The sequence below is a fragment of the Monodon monoceros genome, unplaced genomic scaffold (genome assembly GCF_005190385.1).
Source record: "Monodon monoceros isolate NGI ecotype Baffin Bay Population unplaced genomic scaffold, NGI_Narwhal_1 Super_Scaffold_12, whole genome shotgun sequence".
Taxonomy (NCBI): domain Eukaryota; kingdom Metazoa; phylum Chordata; class Mammalia; order Artiodactyla; family Monodontidae; genus Monodon; species Monodon monoceros.
The window spans coordinates 48,682,101-48,702,397 of NW_021703768.1; the positions used below are offsets into that span (position 1 = coordinate 48,682,101).

The 20,297-nt window shown below is 36.2% G+C and overlaps 1 protein-coding gene across 2 annotated transcripts in view; it reads left to right on the plus strand.

Annotated features, from left to right (window-relative positions):
- Positions 1-20,297, plus strand: part of ZSWIM6 (zinc finger SWIM-type containing 6) — a 205,475-nt gene that overhangs the window by 100,425 nt on the left and 84,753 nt on the right. Inside the window, exon 1 of one of the 2 annotated variants that reach the window (XM_029218416.1) lies at positions 19,353-19,610. The exons of the other annotated variant lie outside the window; for it this stretch is intronic. Coding sequence (XP_029074249.1) covers positions 19,577-19,610 — 34 coding nt within the window. The 5' untranslated portion in view covers positions 19,353-19,576. Of the gene's footprint in view, positions 1-19,352; positions 19,611-20,297 lie in introns of those variants that run through there. 2 annotated transcript variants of the gene reach the window in all.

Here is a 20,297-nt window from a genome sequence, read left to right on the forward strand (position 1 = left end):
TGCTTTAGTTCTGAAATTGACATGTAAAATAGCAGTCTGTCTCTGCAGGGCTCCACTCTAGCCAGCGCTTCTTCACATGTAATGAATAGCTAATTTCAGTCCGATGGTCCATAGGAGACTGGGGAACTGGGAGGAGGAAAGCATTGCAGCTCTAAGAACAGCAGGATGTACTGAGATGTGCTTTTTAATGGAGAAACATTTTAGAACTCTTGGGGGTAGATTCATAAAGAGGGTTGTGCATGTGTTTTTGTGTTTAAATTAAGGAATTATTAATAAGTTAGACAACCAGGAGTCTGGCAGCTGTACTGCAAAAGAGAAAAATCAGAATCTGGCTACTGAACTAACAGCTCAAAAATAACTTGCACTTTTGATAAAATATATACTAAAACTATCTTGTGTCCAATGGAGCCATTTATTAGAAATAGGCATTTCAGAATGTATTTAACTAGTTGAAATTTGGAGCTTACTAGTCTTTGCCTGTATACAGGAAAAGGGAAGTGACTTTTATTCTTTTGCTTCATGGAGATTTCTTTGACATTTGAGATTTCCCTATGTTCGTAATTCTTTGATCCATCTATCCAGTCAATATTTGTTGAGCATCTGCTATGTACCATGATGTTCTGGATGAATAAAATCAGTCTTCACCCTCAAGCAGTTTATAGTCTTATGGAAAGACAGACTTATAAATGCTATAACTAAAATAAAAATAAGGATTTTATGTGTGGAGACTACAGTTTTGAAGCTAAAAGACTGCTTTTGTATTGTGAAGTATAACATACATATTGAACAGTCTATGAAACATGCCTACGGTTGAACAGATAGTTATAGAATTACACTTTATGCATTCTTTGTACTTGCTTCCTTTATTCAACATTATGTGATTCATCTGTGTGGTTGCTTGTAGCATTCTCATTGCTGTATAGTAATCTATTTCATATCTCCACCATACTTTGTTTAGTCTTTCTACTGTTGGTGGACATTTGGGTTGCTTCCAGTTTTGGGGTATCATTAACAGTGATGCTAAGAGTGTTTTTGATTATGTGTCTTGGTATATATGTACATGCACTTCTTTAGTATATATTTGCCTAAGTGGAATCGTTGGGTCATAGAGTATATGTACTTCAACTTTACTAGATAAGGATAAACTATTATTTCTAAATGATTTGTTTCAGTGTAAAAAGACTTTTGAAGGATTTTTGGCATTGTTGGGTTTTAAAAACCCAAATATTATAGGATTTGGTTTTCTCATGAGAATGTGGTGGGGATAGTTATATGTAGCTATATAGTTCAGACGTCCTTTCAGTCTAACCTGGATTGCAGGAATATGCTTGAAATGCCAAATCATGACACTTAGTATTTTACTCTGGTAATTGGAAAAGTCTTTAATGAATTGGAGAACATGGGAAAGATCTTTGAGGCTAGAAAGCATGCCACAGTTTTGATTAATGCTCTGAAGAAAAGGTGTGTGTAGGGGTGGAAGCTAGAGTACATTAAGGGTACAGAAAGTTTAGTGGTCTTAAAACGTTGAGCTCACATTTTGAAGTGTAATTCTATTTTAATGTCTTTCCTAATGGAAGAAGAAAGATGACTGATTTGGTAGGGTAATCTTCTTTGAAAAATTGACAGTTCTTTGGAATGAGGCCCAGCTCTCTTTTCAGATTCTGTGTGAAATAGGAAAATGGCAGTTTTTTAGGTGCTGTTGGTTGTGGGGATAGGTGGTGTGTGTAGGGAGGAAGTACTAACTCTTGATATAGTCGGAGAGCAGATAATAGGGAGGTAGTGGATATTTCACATAAATCAATCCCTCTTATCTTCCCAGACAGGAGAAAGAATGTCATGAATATTAGAACAATTAGAGCATTACTTTAAAGATACTGGGGACACACAATTTACTTTTTCTTAGTCTCCAACTCCATAAGAAATATGAAGCCTTTTTAAAAACTGCTTTTTTTTTTTGTAAACTGATCTTTAAAATACCTTTTCCCCACAGGTCTCTCTGAGAACTGAATTTACAGGGTGCTTGAAGCTTGCTTGTGCCATCTAGTGCAGCAAAACATGTCTGAGTATGAGTGTTTGGGATGTTCAGACCCAAAGCTGTGTTGGTTGAGTGAAAGGGAAATTTTCTATTCTATTCAGTTCAATTCAGTGACCATTTAATGCATGCCAGCCATGTGCCTGGTCCTGGTAGGTACTGAGGACACAAAGATGAATAAAACAGCTTACAGTCCACTGGGACAGACAGGCATATAAACAATTCACCATAGTGTTATGTGATAAGGGGCTGTAATAACAATCTGCAGAAAGTACTTTGGTGCACAAAAGAGACAACAAATGCTTTTCTCTGTGTGTGATGAGTGGTGAGGTTCTAGGTAGTGGTGGCCTTTCACTGCGAGGATGAATGTATTTGAAATAGGTCATACAGGTGACTAGGACTTCTAGAGAGAGAAGGGACATATTTAGCAGAGGAAACTGCATGAGCTAAAGGATCTATGTTGTTAATCTAGATTATGCATAATCTACATGAGATTATATTATGTGTAAAAGTTGAAATTTTGTGGCAATTTAGGCTGTGATCCCAAATTTGAAGTTGTTAGCTTTTCCTCTTTTGTTTTTTTAATCACTAAAATACACATACTCATAACATTTTTTTTCTTTCAGGCAGAGTTTAGTAATTAGGCAGACTTACCTTGAAAACCCTTCCTGGATGTAAGATAGTTTCATAGGTAGACTCTAGTCAGTTCATCTTTCATCATTCAGAGCTACTTACTAAATGCTTAAATGCAAATCATCTGTGTTCAGGAGCGTATAAGAAGACTTAGTCGTTGCTTAAACTTAGTACTTGCTTTATAGGGTAGTGATTTCCAACCCTCCCCCTATATGTTTTATACATTGGTTAAAAAAAAAGTTAATCTATACAGTTGAATATTCCTTTCAGAAAGAAAAGTATTGGTGGACATAGCCTTAAAAATTATCTAGTCTTCCTCCCATGTTTTATATGTGCGAAACTAAGGCCTAATTGGGTAAATGACTCATCCAAGAACACACAACACAGCCCATCTGTAGGCTGGGGCTGGTTGAGGAGATGAGGATATGTTAGGATCAGGTTATCTGATTGCCTAGGCCCAGGCTTTTTAATAGTTTCTGTCTGCCAGGATTTGAGTATGTCACAGATCAGTCTTCTCATATTTACTGCAATTATGGATTAAAAAATTTATCTGATTAAGCTAGATTGGAGGCAACACGGTGTGGCGGAGTCAGATGAACTGCCACTTAGCACATCAACATCGTGTGCATCATCAACATCAACTCTTCTAGTTTCCTTTTCCTTATTTGTAACAAGGGGGAAAGTAATACGTATTTTATTGAGTTGTAAAACTTTTAAATATAAAAGCTCCTAACAGTGCTTGGCTATTAATTGCCACTAGTGTCTTTTCTTCTTTATATATGTGGATCAAATGAGATCATAAAACAGAAATTACTTTTCAAAGCATCTTGTTCTGAAGGAGGAGGGGCACGATGGGGTAGGGGATTAAGAAGCGCAAACTACGGATAACTATATACCTGAAACTTGTATAATATTGTAAATCAACTATACCTCAACCAAAAAAAGAAACCCCACCAAGTATCATGTTCTGTACAAATGAACACAGGCCTATTAGTTTCCTTAGAATATATAGTTTTTTAAATATATATATGTGTGTATATATATATATATATCTAAATCACTTTGCTGTACACCTGAAACTAACACAACATTGTAAATTAATTATACTTCAATAAAAAGTTGAAAAATAAATTAATTTTCTTCTCATTCACTATTTAATTCTCTCCTCCATAACTAGTTTGTCTAATGGCAATATTACTTCATTAAAGTGATTATAGAACTTAATGTTTATTTTAGTAAATCCCATGATTCTCTAGTAAATGAGATAGTATATGTGAACAAAAAAGCCTCTGGGGGAGGAGAGATGATAGAGGTGTTGGTAGGCATTCTGAAAAAATTGTTCAAGTAATGCCTCACAGAGGTCCTACTGGCTCTGATCTGATGCACTTGGAGACATTAAAAAGAAAAAACAACAACATTGAACCAAGAAGTATATGGGAGTATGGTGAGAAGATTTATTTGTATGTGGAAGTCAAAAGTAAGCATATATAGGAATGAAGAGAAAGGGTAAGGCCATACGTAGTTGGGAGTGAAAGTTGAGTGAAACTAACCTTGACTGGAGATATTGAAGTAGTCCGAGAAAATCACAGTGCCAATAGGAATAGAGAGTAATAGGTGTATATAGGATAGTTTGACATTATTTACTTGAAATGCCACCTACTAGGGGAATATGTTGGGAAGACTTATAAAACGGCAACACTGTCACCCTGGCAGTCTTTGTAATCAGAGCATCTTCTTTTTTGAATCCCTTTGTTCATCTTGTAAGATTTCTTTTTGGCATTTACGTCTAAGAATGTTGGTTCCTGATGTTTTGTAAAGTCTTAGGTCCATCTTAATACTACAATAGAGCAGTAAATTAGAAAATAGCACCAGTACCCGTAGGATATGCCCGCTGTTTCTTTTCAGTCACGTTGGTTTCTCATTCTGGTTCACTCAAGCTGAATTTCAATTTATTTTCCAGAGGTTTAATACTTTCTTATTTGATTGTTTTTAATAGCCTAGGTTTGAATAAGGCCATTTATACCATCTCATAATTCTCCTCTGGTTAAATTATGCCAGTCTGCACTCAAAAGGTGTTTAGTAGTTTGGTTTGTAGAAGTAGTAGTAGTAGTAGTAGTAGTAGTAGTTTGCATGAGCTTTTGTTGTCATAATTCCGAGAGTCACATTCCCAGCATAGCTGGGATGGATGGTGATGCTGACTGTACAAAGCTTGTGGGGGACCTACTCTATCGCTTTCATAATCTTTGTCCCTTTCCGTTTGTCAGTGTGGATATTTTAGGACAGTAACAGGTGTGAAGCAGATGGGAAGGCAGTCTGAGTGAAACACCTGTCCCCTGCTTGACCTCCAGGTGTGATTCAGGCAGTAACTAAAAAGGAAGGTTGACTGGAAATATAAATAATTGGTCCCCTCACTGCCAGCTTAACCAGAAAGGCACACAGAGTTGGGCTGGGGTGCTGAGCAGTTTGGACTGATTCTGCTAAATGCTTCAGTGGAATGAAAGAACAGCTTATTTTTTAGAAATATTATGTGTTCCCAATTAATATACCCCTATTTCTTCTTAGAAACTCTGAACCTAGCAGCAACCCAAAAGCCTTCTGTCTTCTAACATCCTCAGCCGCTTCTTTCTCTCCCTCCTTTCTTTCTGCCCCTCTTCTTGGATCATCTTTCCACTCACCTTTCCCCTCCAACAATCTGGTAGTAGCAGAAAGTTAAGGGGAAAATGGTGATTTGTTCAAATTCTTCTTTGCCCCAAGTATGAAATGGGTATTGCTGAAAGCAGTGAAAATGGATGGCTATAGTTTGATTTTAACCTATCAGCCTTCCCATTCTACTGGGAAGGGGAAGGGTTGGGACAAAATGGGAACGCATCCCAGAGACTCATGTACTCTTGCTTTAAGTGATTTCTCATTTGTATGATTTATTAAAAAAAAAAAATAACTGATACACTAAATAAGGGCTGCTAAAAAGTATGCACTCCACTGAATTGCCACCTTAACACATTTCCCTTTAGTGGGTTAATAAAACCCTCTGACAGTTACAGGTCACTGTTGGAGATTTTTGTCACTTCCTGGGGCCCTGATGGTTATACTTCTCTGAACTATGAATGCTTGACCTACATAATCAGTTGATTATTATTTTTGTTACTAAATATTTACAGGACTCCAAAGTAGTAAATAGTAAACAAAGAAAATACTACCCTTTCCCCATAAGCAAATGATTCATGAAGGTGAGGCTTGGGGCAGGGAAAAGCCTGCACTCAAGGGAGAAATAAATGAGGGCAGGGAGGAGGAACCTCAGGAACATTTGCCATTGGTCATTTTGGAAACACTTAAGTAGTTGAGTATATTTTTTAGGGCTATCTGCAGTTTTACTTCATTCAATTGAAGTTTATTTATTTAAGGATAATGTGGTTCCAAGAAGTCTGTTTCCAGGGACTATAGTTTGAAGCTCCTGTTACCTTAAAAAGTATGTCCTGATTCCTGAAGACTGACATGACCGTCTGGTTAGTGTGGTTGTTGTCATTGTGATCCATAAAGACTGCTTTAATTTAGGAGTGATTTATCCTGAGTGTTAACTGCTTACAACTGCACAGAAGAGGCAGTAGTTCGAGTTTTGGCTCTTGCTCAGCTGAGGGAACTTGAGCTACCTTAGTCCTTTCAAAAAGCCTGACTAGGAAGCTGGCATCATGGTAGGAATGTTTTAGTTATATTCAGGAAATCAAGGTACAAATGTCAGAGTAACTTAGATTGACAGACTAACTAGGTTATTGTTTTTAAAATCCAAATTGTGCTTTAAATGATAATCCTATTAAATACATTATTTAAAGTTTGTTATTCGTATATCAAGAGACCTGTAGGAAGTAATAAAACTTCCTATAACCTTTTTGTTTTCTTTCAATGTTCTCCAGTGACCTCAGTTTTTCAACTTCATAGTTTTTCAAAAGCAAAATTTCACATTGCAATAAAATCTTCCCATGAAAGGAAATGTGGTTTTTAAGCTTTACCTTGGTTACTTTTATACCCTCTGGGTGTTTGGGGATTTTTGTTTTCCCCCTTTGAAATCAAAACTTGACTGGAAAGCATCATTAAGTAAATGATTATTTTCATGTGGAATCAAGTATTTCTCATTAAGAATATAGTAAACTTCGAGTTAACTTACATTAAAAAAATAGTTTAATAATGACCAAAGTTAGCTCTTTATAAGCATACTTTTGATGTCTTATAGCTCAGCCCTGTCATCATGATGGATTTTGACCAATTTCCTCTCTTGGGAGCACTATATTTAGGTGTGTGTATGGAGCTTAGGGCCACTTTAGTGTTTTGTATTTAGAATAGACCTGCTGTTTTATAATTATTATTGATCACAGGTATAATTTAAAAAGTTAAAGCCAGTATCTTTACCTTGATTTTTTATACTGTATTTTATACCTAAATGTGATAACTAACCTATGGCAGTTACTCTAGGAATCTTTTACAAGAAAAACTTAATATTTAACCCAAAATTTATTTTGAGGGCATTTTATTAATAAATTGTAGATTTTGAAAAATGAGATGCATAGAATATTTCAGAATCTGAAGACATTTTAATCAGAGTACTGAGTTAACTTTGATCTGGCCATAAGGATGACAAGAGTATTCAGAATTATGTGATAGCAGCTCAAGTGGGTTTCTCCTTATTATCTTTCCCAGAATACACAAGCTTCTTGTTTTTGTGAAAGGTAAATAGTTTATCCTAGGATGGCAATAGAGGAAGGTTCTTTCTTTTTAAATGGAAGAAGGTAGACATCCCAGTGTAACACTGGACTTCATTAACTGAACTTGCTTTACATTGTAGTCTCTGAATGGGTGACATACTTTCTTAATGATTTTAGAAATGCCTATTTTTTTAATTAAAAAAAGATGAAGTTTGGAATTATAGAGATTGAAAAGACTTTAGCACCTAATGAATTATGTTTAGTTGGCAGGATGTGTATCTGTTAAAGATGAACTTCTTCCTCACGCCTTTTACAATTAAAAATAAATATATAATGGATATAAAAGAATATTTATAATACATTTGTGACTTATACAGCAAAAAACACAGGGAATACTTTGTATGCCCTTCCCAGACACCTTTATTTCGCTTCTTACTTCCCACCATCAGCAGAAGTTATCAGGTACCCTGAATTTTGTATTAAACATTTCCTTGCCTTAAAAAAAAAAAAAATTTCCCATTTGATATTCTGCCTACTTCTTTATATACCGTAACTTGCTTTTTTCAGTTTTTCCTCTCTAAAGTATTATATTTGAGATTCATTAAAACAGATGTGATTGATTACATGTGTGGAACCACAAAAGACCAAATAGCCAAAGCAATCTTGAGAAAGAAAAAAACTGGAGGTATCATGGTCCCTGGTTTTAAATTATATTACAAAGCTATAGTAATCAATACAGTATGGTATTGGCATAAAAATAGACAAACATATCAATGGAACAGAATTGAGAGCCCAGAAATAAACCCACACGTGTGGTCAGTTAATTTATGACAAAGGAGCCAAGAACATGCAATAGGGAAAGGACATCTCTTCAGTAATTGGTGTCGAGAAAACTGGACAGCCATATGTGAATAAATGAAACTGGACCATTCTTTCATGTTGTCAGTTACTTGATGTCAGTCTTAGTGATGATTTTTTTATTTTGGATCTGACTCCAAAAGCAACAGCAGAGAAAGCAAAAGTCAACAAGTAGGACAACATTAACCGAAAAGCTTCAAGGAAATCATCAGCAAAATGAAAAGGCGACCTACTGAATGGGAGAAAATATTTGCAAATCACATTTCTGATAAGGGGTTAATATGTAAAATATAGAAAGAACTCATTCATCTCAATAGCAAAAAACCAAGGAATTCGAATAAAAAATGGGCAGAAAATCTGAATAGACATTTTTTCAAAGAAGACATACAGCTGGCCAACAGGCACATGAATAGACGCTCAACATCACTAATCATCAGGGAAATGTAAATCAAAACCACAATGAGATATATCACCTCACACCTGTTATAATGGCTTTTATCAAAAAGACAAGAAATAACAAATGTTGGCAGGGATGTGGAGAAAGGGGTATCCTTATTCATTGTTGGTGGGAATTGCTGCAGCCACTATGGAAAAGAGTATGGAGGTTCATCAAAAAATTAAAAATAGAACTGCCATATGATCCAGCAATTCCATTTCTGGGTATTTATCCAAAGAAAATGAAAATACTTAACTTGAAAAGATATGTATACCCCTGTGTTCACTGCAGCATTATTTACCATAGCCAGGATATGGAAACAACCTAAGTAAGTGTCCATCAATGGATGAATGGATTAAGAAAATGTGGTATACAGTGGAATATTATTCAGCCATAAAATAGAATGAAATCTTACCATTTGCAACAACATGGATGGACCTTGAGGGCATTTACGCTAAGTGAAATAAGTCAGAGAAAGACAGATACTGTATGATCTCACTTATATGTGGAATCTAAAACAAAACAAAACAGAAACCAAGCTCATAGATACAGACAACAGATTGGTGGTTGCAGAAATGGTGATTAAAAGGTATAAACTTCCAAAAATAAATGGGTCATGTGGATATAATGTACAACATGGTAACTGTGGTTAGTAATACTGTATTGCACATTTGAGAGTTGCTAGAAGAGTGGATGTTAAGAGTTCTCATGTAAGAAAAAAATTTTGTAACCGTGTATGGTGATGGACGTTATTAAAATAGACTATTATGGTGATCATTTCTCCATGTATACAAATATGGAAAAACTATGTTGTACACATGAAACTAATACAATGTTATATGTCACTTATACCTCAATAAAAAAAAGAAGAAACCAGATGTGATTGATTTTCACAGCTATACACAGTTCTACCATATGAGTATGTCACAACGTAAGTCTGCTGCTGATAGATATTTGGGTTGCCAGTTTTATATTAAAAAGCTGCTGAATTATTATATTATGAAGCTGAATTATTTGTATATCTCCTGGTACATATGTGCAAGTATTTCTCTAGAGTCCTCCTACCCTTTCTCTTGCTATGAAATATCCTCATAATCTTTAAATTGAAACATTAGAAATTTACCTTAAAGCAGCCCAAAGGGACCTTTGTGGCTTAGATATTGGTGACCCGTTTGCTAAGGTCTAAGTACCCATACTAAGGTAACTAGTAACCATATCAGATTCTTTTTAAAAAACTTTTTATTTTGAAATAATTTCAGATTTACAGAAAAGTTGAAAGATGTACAGAGAGTTTTCATAAGCCCTCTACCCAGCCTCCCCTAATGCTGACATCTTATACAACCGTGTGTCAGAACTAAAGAAATTAACATTGGTCCAGTACTATTAACTAAAGGCTTTATTCAGATTTCCCCAGCGTTTCTCCTAATGTCCTTTTTGAGCATCCAGTCCAGGATATCATATTGTATTTAGTCATTACGTTTCCTAGTCTCTTCTAATTTGTGATAGTTTAGTGGTCTTTCTTTGTCTTTTATGACCTTGACACTTTTGAAGAATACTGGGCAGGTATTTTTGTAGAATGTCCCTTAATTTGAGTTGTCTGATGCTTTTCTCATGGTTAGATTGCTGTTGTGCATTTTTTGCAAGAATATCACAGAAATAGTAATGTTCACTTCTCATTGCATCATTTCAGGGGGTACCTGATATCAATTCGACTTGCAGTTGGTTATGCTAACCGTGATCACTTGCTTAAGTGACAGGTTTTTCCGCTATAAAGCTACTGTTTTTTACTTTTCATTAGATGGGAGTTACTAAAGTCCAGTCCATACTCAAGGGGAGGAGAATTAAGCTCCACCTACTGGAGGGAGGAGCATCAAAGAATTTAAGTTACATATCTGGAGGGGAGATTCTTTGAGACTATGCAAATATTCTGTTTCTCTTTAAAGCTTTACCCACTAATTTTATCATTCATCAGTATATCTTGGCCTGCAGCAAATATTACTGTGGTATTCTAATGATGATTTTTATTTCTCTCATCCTCTCTACATTTTTTAATTGGAATTCTTCTATAAGGAAGATGTGTCCCTTCTTCATTTATTTATTTATCCATTTAATAATTTTTAGCAGTATGGACTCAGATATTTATTTTATTCTTTGAGTTATAATCCAATACTAATGTTATTTTCCTGCTCAAATAGTTGCATCCTGGCCATTGGGGACTCTTTCAGGATGGGACAGTTCCCTCAATTTTTTTTAAGCACTTCCTTTCTGGCATCAGTATTTTCTTCATCCCAACCCTAGAATCAGCCATTTTTTTCCAAGAAGCTTTGGTTTCTTTTATTGGTATTTAGAAACCAAGACCTGGGCGTATCTTGTTTTTTTAAATACTGTTCTTCTTGAAAAAACATAGAGCCTTCTTATGTTAGACTTCTTATGTTAGATATGTTTATCCTAAAAGTTATTTTTTTATGTGTGAGGAAAAAGTGAGATTCATTTGGTGACAGGTAGAAAAGTTAACCCTTTCTTATTAATATTGGTAGAAGTGATTAATCAGACACGTTACCACATCATATATTTCTAGTAATGAGAAGTAATTTCAGAATTTACCTTTTCAAGTTCATGGCACTTTTGTGGAAAACTTGAAAAGTAGTTTATTCATTTTTCTCTAATTATTACTTTCTCTCTGGGATATAATTGAGAACAATGAATCAAGGACAAAAGAAGAGCCCTTGAAACTGCCAAGCTAAATCCACCAATATCCCCAGACTCAAGTATGAGCACTTAACTCATAGAAGAAAACCTGAGGCCTGTGCTCAGACCTCATTTAGTCTTATTTTTACACAGCTCTAAAAATGGTGGTTATCTAGTTTCCAAAGTCCTTGAAAGGTGTAAACCAACATTTTAGAAGAACTAGAGGGGATGTAGCTATTAGTCAAAATGTCAGCATGAGAAGGGTGCATTTGACTTCCGCAAGGAAGGAGAGAGAAAGAGCAGACCAGTACTTGGCCATCAGGGCAGTGCAGAAGCTCTTTAGCTAAAAGGCCAATAACCTGGCTGAGTAATGCTGTTGAGGGCATTGCTGGGAGGACATAATGCAGTAAATGTTCATCATGATAACCTTGAGTCATCAAGCAAGTGTTAAATTAGATTTTTTGGATACTGTTTAGAAAGTTAAAATGTTCATACATTTTTTGAAAGATTTTCATCAACCTGTTGAAGTGAACATGCTGCTTCCAGGAATAAATCTTCCCTCAGTTTTTCAGGCTAAACCTTTTGTTCTTAAGAATTACTAAGAGGTGGGACTTCCCTGGTGGTGCAGTGGTAAAGAATTCACCTTACAATGCAGGGGACGTGGGTTCGATCCTTGGTCAGGGAACTAAGATCCCACATGCCACGGGGCAACTAAGCCCACGTGCCACAACTACTGAGTTTGCATGCCTCTACTAGAGAGCCTGCATGCTGCAAACTGCAGAGCCCACGTGCTCTGGAACCTGCATGCCACAACTACAGAGCCTTCGCTCCCTGGAGCCTGCGTGCGACAACTAGAGAAGAGAAAACCCGCACACCACAACTAGAGAGAAACCCGCGCGCCACAACAAAGAGCCCACGCACCTCAATGAAGGTCCTGCGTGCCACAACTAAGACCCAACGCAGCCAAAAATAAAATAAATAAATGAATAATAAATAAATCTTTAAAAACAAAAAGAATTACTAAGAGCCAAAGTTTTTGAGCATACAGCACTACTGTTTTAGTAAAGTCTTGATCATGAATTCAGATCTTCATTTAATCTGATTAATACCAGCTTAGTGTTCCCTTAGGGTATCAACCTTTCGCTTCTGATTTTCCCCCTTAAAAATTATATCATTAGTATGGCTGTCATTGTTATACCAGGAAAATTCAGTTTCGTAGAAAGATTTGATATATCAGAGGCCTTTTCAAAAAGAATGTGTAACTATAATTTTCATATATTTATTTAGAGAAAAACAAAATATGTTTGAGGAAGAATCATCAAAGAGAATGAAGTGGAATTCCTTAGCTTTTTTAGAAATTATTTTAAGGCTAATATTTCTTTGGCTTGCCTAGATTTTTTTACCCTCTTGTTTAATACGATGCTGAATTTTGATACATATATTTTTAAAACTTAATAAACTTAGACTTGTGTTTCTAGTAGACCTGTCAAGCTGTCCCCCAAATAAAAAACTTTATTCTTGGCTCAGAATAACTGCAGATGTCCCCAGTTAGTTTATAAATGGTCTGGGTAGAGTTTGGAGTTGCTGGAGAATATAGCTCTCACAGAAGAGATTCTCTTAGCCATTTCTGATGAATTCCCTCCTGCTGTGCATGTGTATATAAAGGTAATTTTGATAGTGGAGTGAAGGATAAGGGAATGAGGCAAGGTACAATTGCATTTAGTAAAGGGGGAAAGTGTGAGAAGAATTTGAAGGAACAAGTGTTAGGAGAGGGAGAGAAATGAAAGAGAAGGACCAGTTAGACCAGTAGAAGATACTGTGGTAGCTGTCACTCATCTCATCTTTACTCTTCTCCCTCTACCATGTTTTACAGTCCTAACATTTATAGGTTTTCTGAAGCAGGGAAAAATAACTTTCTATTGGAGATGAGGCCTTTTCCAATTTCTGACTACCCTTTTAAGTAAAAGAAAAGAGGCAACTTTATTACAGTCTCAAGTAGTGGGGTTCATACTCAGCCAGAGAAATTAGTATGACTAATATGAAACATTTGTTAAGCTAATGTGCTTGATTTATAATGTATGGCCATATGCTTTTTTCCTCAAAATTCCAAAGCCTGAAAACTAGCCACATAGTTCATTTCTCAAGTTTTATTTTTTTGCTTTAAACTGTGGAATTTTCCTTGACTATAATATTTATGTTTTAGGCAATTAAAGTAGCTTTTTAAAAACACAATTCTGATTGATTAAAGAAGTTGAACACATATCTTTTGATTGGTCTTTTATGTTGTTGAATTATTGTATTTTTATCTGCATTTAATACATATGTTAGTTTTATGATGAAATAGAGTAGTAATCATTGAGTCCTATACATGATGCCAGTTATTTATCATCATTTATCCTCCTTTAATTTTCATTATAAACCTGTTCTAGAACTACTGTTGTTTCATCATTTGGTGCTTAGTATTATGTGGGCTATAAATCCCCTATTCTCAAGAATGGATAATATAGTCTCTTGAACTTGGATAAGTATGGTTGCCTCCAAATAGGTGAGTACTTGGATAGGTATTCCAGTTGCCTGTAAACATCTTAGAAATAAACTGAATATACTTTTTAAAAACATTAAATTCTTTTTTAAAAAGCCCTTGAAAGTTCATTATAAACCAAAGAAAAAAATACTTTGAGCCGAAGTCTGGGTTTTCATCACGTATTTTGAATGTGAGTATATATATTTTGGTTGCCTTTGACTTGTTTAGAATCTAAGGTGTTGGAGTATGGGGAGATCTGTAAGATTCTAAATAAGTGAATAGATAACATGCTGAACTATGAAATATTCTGCATAATTTTGTGCATATTTTTTGGGGAGCGTTTATTGCCCTTTTTTAGCTTGTCAAGAGATCTGTGCCCACTCCCTGCTCCTTCTTCGCAAAAAAGAAAAGAAAGTAAGGGGCCACTGACCTAGTCCTTTAGCCTCCTTTTGCAGATATGAAAATAAAGCCACAGACTCAAGGTCAGACAGCTAGTTAGTAGCAGAGCTGGGATTAAAACCCAAGTCTCTCTCCCAGGTCAGTTCTCATTCCATTATACTGACAAGCCTCAGGCACATTATTTTGATTATGCAACACAGGCTAAGCCATTGTATACGTAATTGCTACTTAATTAGCACTCTTTCATATCTGAAGCTGTTCGGGTTTATATTTCTTGTTTAAAATGAATAGTAGTCCCAAATTTGGCATAGAAGTTATCTATTTTAACTTATTCAAAATATTTTTTAAAATCCTGAAGTTTGGTAACATCAGATCATCATTATTTGTAAACAGCTTTAATGATTACTTGATATTGAAAGGAAAATTGTGGTTAGAGCCCTGAGCCAATACCTGCGTTTTTCTGACTTTTTTCTGTAATGTTACCATCACCACATCCAACAGAAATGCTCTTCTAGAAAGAAAAATGGAGCTGGAGGAATCAGGCTCCCTGACTTCAGACTATACTACAAAGCTACAGTAATCAAGACAGTATGGTACTGGCACAAAAACAGAAATATAGATCAATGGAACAGGCTAGAAAGCCCAGAGATAAACCCACGCACATATGGTCACCTTATCTTTGATAAAGGAGGCAAGAATATACAGTGGAAAAAACACAGCCTCTTCAATAAGTGGTGCTGGGAAAATTGGACAGCTGCATGTAAAAGAATGAAATTAGAACACTCTCTAACACCATACACAAAAATAAACTCAAAATGAGTTAAAGACCTAAATGTAAGGCCAGACACTATCAAACTCTTAGAGGAAGACATAGGCAGAACACTCTATGACATAAATCACAGCAAGATCCTTTTTGACCCCACCTCCTAGAGAAATGGAAATAAAAACAAAAATAAACAAATGGGACCTAATGAAACTTGAAAGCTTTTGCACAGCAAAGGAAACCATAAACAAGACCAAAGGACAGCCCTCAGAGGGGGAGGAAATATTTGCAAATGAAGCAGCTGACAAAGGATTAATCTCCAAAATTTACAAGCAGCTCATGCAGCTCAATATCAAAAAAAACCCCAATCCAAAAATGGGCAGAAGACCTAAATAGACATTTCTCCAAAGAAGGTATACAGATTGCCAACAAACACATGAAAGAATGCTCAACATCATTAATCATTAGAGAAAAGCAAGTCAAAACTACAATGAGATATCATCTCACACCGGTCAGAATGGCCATCATCAAAATATCTGCAAACAGTAAATGCTGGAGAGGGTGTGGAGAAAAGGAAACCCTCTTGCACTGTTGGTGGGAATGTAAATTGATACAGCCACTATGGAGAACAGCATGGAGGTTCCTTAAAAAACGAAAAATAGAACTACCATACGACCCAGCAATCCCACTACTGGGCATATACCCAGAAAAAACCATAATTCAAAAAGAGTCATGTACCACAATGTTCATTGCAGCTCTATTTACAATAGCCAGGACATGGAAGCAACCTAAGTTTCCATCAACAGATGAATGGATAAAGAAGATGTGGCACATGTATACAGTGGAATATTACTCAGTTATAAAAAGAAACGAAATTGAGTTATTTGTAGTGGGGTGGATGGATCTAGAGTCTCTCATACAGGGTGAAGTGAGTCAGAAAGAGAAAAATACCATATGCTAACACATATATATGGAATCTAAAAAAAGAAAAAAAATGGTCATGAGGAACCTAGGGGCAAGACGGGAATAAAGACGTAGACCTACTAGAGAATGGACTTGAGGATACGGGGAGGGGGAAGGGTAAGCTGGGACAAAGTGAGAGAGTGGCATGGATATATATACACTACCAAACGTAAAATAGATAGCTAGTGGGAAGCAGCGGCATAGCACAGGGAAATCAGCTCAGTGCTTTGTGACCACCTAGAGGGGTGGGAGGGAGGGAGAGAGACGCAAGAGGGAAGAGATATGGGGACATATGTATATGTATAACTGATTCACTTTGCTATAAAGCAGAAACTAACACACCCTTGTAAAGCAATTATACTCCAATAAAGATGTTAAAAAAAAATGCTGTTCTAGGCTAAAATGGAATATGTCTCTTCATTTACGTACTTTGCTTTCAGAAGAAATAAAACCAAATTGCTTTTTGAAGTAGTGTATATTTATTATTAGTGGCACTTTTGTGAGATTTTGAAAAAGTCACACGTAAACAGCGTTATTATCTACAATAAAAGTTTAATTCTTACTACTCCTGCACATATGCTTCCTGTGTAAGGCACATAGATAATTTGTTTTCAGACTTTTCTATCTTGTAGCTTCAAATTCATGCTAGAGCAATTTGGTATTCAGATTTTATTTAACCTCTCTACTAAATAAAATTTTTACTTCTTCATTCATTCGTTCATTTTCTCAGTAAATATTGAGCACATGTCACACGCCAGGCACTGTTTCTAGGTACTTGTAAGTGCTACCAGGATGTTATCAGTCCTTCTCTCATAGGACACCCCAATAAATACCTGTTAACATACATAGAACACAATTTGGCAAATGAAGGTTTGTACTGTTTCTCTTTTTTATTTCTGGAAACCACCTCTGATTTGACTTCTTAGCTATCAGTTACCTAGTAATCCAGTGACTTCTCAGAACTGAAACCCTTGTGTTCATGGATGCTTCCCATAGAGACTTGTATGTCACCTGTTAACCAAGCTAAGGGATGAGGGAAGTGGTTGTTCATAATATTTAATATTTCATAATACTTAATGGATAGTAGGGAAAGAATACAGATATTTAGGTGGTGAAGGCAGGGCAGACAATAGATTCAATCCTTTCATTTCATTTTTAATGGGCTTTCTTTTATGTTTTTATATTATTTTGTGTTTTATACATTCTGCGTAATAAACTTCACCTATATTTATGCAATCTGAGACTTTAACGATTAGGTTTTAGATATGAAAAATAACAAAAAGGTATGCCTTAAGAATCTCAGTTATAGACAGATGGCTGAAAATTATGTAGATAAAAATTAAATGTTTACTCTCTTTCGTATTGAATTTCAAAACTTTAAAAAATTCTCCCCACATGCCAGTTACATATATGTGACTGCACCTATAGCAGTGTCTGTCCTTTTTCTCTCCCCTTCCCTGAGCCATGGCTTCCAAGTCCTTTGAGGTGACCATTGATTCAATTCTGTAGCAGCCAGGGCAGGTCAAAGGTCTTGTGTGAGTGGTTGTGGTAACTACCATCCTTAATCTTGTCATGGGTAGCTCTCCATAACTCCTGCCTACCTACACACTATTTTTAAAAAAATCTATTTCCTTTATTTAATAAATGAGGAAAGAAGAGGGAAGAAGAAATAGATATTAATAAGTAACTTGCCCAAGAGGCTAACATTAGATAATGGCTGAAATTAGAACCAGGAGCCTAGTCTTTCTCTGCCTTGTCATACTGAGTGCTGTAATACGTCTTCTCTGGAGTATGGCTGAGCCAAAAGAGGGCTGAGCATCCATGGGTTAAGGAGAGCCTGGGAGTGTCCTGTTGCCAAAGTAGGCTGGGCCAGTCAGTAGGCAGAACTGCATTGAGGGCATTGATGACCCTTAGTGTTTAAACTTGGTGTGTGGTTATTGCCAGGCTCCCAGAATGTCTGCTGGACATCATTTATGTAGCAAATTCTTTACTTGGGAAGACTTTAAGCACTTTTTCAATTTTAGCCAAAGCACTTTTTTTTCTTCTAAGTAATTTATGTTTGTTGTAGAAATCTTAGAAAAAGCATTGCCCCTACATTAACCAAAACAAGTTAAATAAACATTCATCTGTAATCACACTGCTCTGAGACATGGGTGGGAATGTCTTAGTATGTTTCATCCACATTTTGAACCAAAGTCTCTTCGCTTCTCTTTTATCACTGTATTTAAGAAAAAAATGTACCTCTTAGCCAAAGTATCAGTACATCTACCTTGCTGTTCTTTTTTTTTTTCTTATTAAAGACTTGTTTGTTTGTTTATATTTTTTGGTAATAGTTTTTTTTAATTGAAGTATAGTTGATTTACAGTGTTGTGCTAGTTTCAGGTATACAGCAAAGTGATTCAGTTTATACATATATAGCTTCACTTAGGGAAACTGGAAGTTATTTGAGACAAAATTAAGTCTTCTCAGTCCCCTGCTTTTCTCTTCCGTTTGGAGGCAACTCACATTTTAAGAATGCGCTATGTAAAATGGGAACAAATTTTTAAAAATCATAGCAGTTCCATTAATTTGGAAATATGTATATATTAGTATAGAATTACTGCAACAACAGCAAACCCTTGTCCATTATTGTAATAGAAATGCTGGCATGCTCCTGGGAGCTTGACATTTCAAGCAGCATGTGCACTCACGCTAAGGGACTAGGGTTTTAGTGCATGTGTTGGAAATGCTGTGCTTCCAAGAGCATGTGGCATTTCTATTACAATAATGATGATAGCAGGCATTCCGTAGAAGGAATCCTTGTGGTGGTTTATATACCTTGTCAGTTCTTACAGCAGTCCTACAAGATAGATATTATTAATCCTTTTTTAGATGAGAAAATTGAGGCTGTTACTTGCTTAAGGTTATTTAACAAAACAAATCTTATTTTAGAAGGTTCTAATTCTCTCTAAAATTCTGTCTCACTTTGTGTTATCCTGCATATTCTGTTGCCTCTGACTTTCTCATATAGGGTACATTTTGCCTTAGGCAAAAAATGCGTTACTAAAATAGTTGCCAGTAATTTTTTTCCGTTAATTGGATTGTTTTGAATACACAAAGAACCTTCAATTATGAGGAATCCTATGGGACATTGTAAAACAATCTTTTTGTAGAAGTAAATACCCTGATCATTTTTAAATTTTTATATTTTAATTTAGATTTTTAATGAAGGTTTCACTTCAAATAGGATGGTATAGCTATAAGTATTAACAATTATGATAGTAATACATTTTTGTTAATAAAGATTGTTTTCATTTATTTTTCTTTCTTAACGCTCAGACCAGTTTAATGTCTCATATCTGATTTCTTGGAATTGGGAGCATTTCGGTTCCATGATAAGCAAGAAATTGTATACACTTTTTATATGAAAAATCACATATTCCTTACTATTCTGTTTACTGTGTTTACTTAAATGTATTTTTACTAGAAAAGGCTAGTTTAGGCTAATTCTAATCATCTTAGGTCGGCGACCCTGGACCAGCAGCCACAGCATCACCTGGGATGACGGGGTGGGGCCCAGGAGTCCTGATGCACATTCCAGTTTGAGATGCACCAAACTATATGTTCCACCTACCAAGAGAGTAAGAGGGTTTGTGCGTTCTTTCACCTAACAAATGCTTCTTGAGTGTTTCCTCCAGGATAGTCCTCTGTGACAAGGGTGCTACAGAACTCTGCTGTCTCAGATGATATCACAGCCCTCTGCTTCGAGCTTAACTCGGTATAAGCGAGACATGAACACTTAGAAATAGGCTTTAATTTAAAGTTGAGGGGTCAAGCCGGAGTTCCAGGGTGTGGGTGGAGGAATTTGGCTACCGAGGCCTGCATTCTCCCTTCTGGGGTCTGAGCACACTTTCCTCCTTGCCTCTTGGCTCTGGTAAACAGACTTAGTTTCCAGAGTTTGTCCTTCACCTCAGCTCCTAAAGCAAATAGCCAAGCATCTCTAAAGGTTGTTTTGCTGTAAGCAGCAACAGGAAATAAACAAGTAAAAGGATCTTCTGTCCCCTTTCCCCTTAGGGGAAGTAAGACACAGGTGTGTAGAGGTGCTCAGAGTTGAACACCAAAGGGCTGTAGTAAACTTAATCTGTACTTTAGAGGTTGGGTATCCAGGTGAGAGGCCAAGTGAGGGAGGGGAAGAGGAGGGAGCACTGAATTGTAGGGGCGCCATTGGGGGCTATACAGATCGGGGCAAGGGAGCCTGGCTGATCTGGTCTTCAGGAAAGGTGGAAGTCTGGAGCTGCTTTGCTTGTATTAGAGAAGGTTGGCATTAG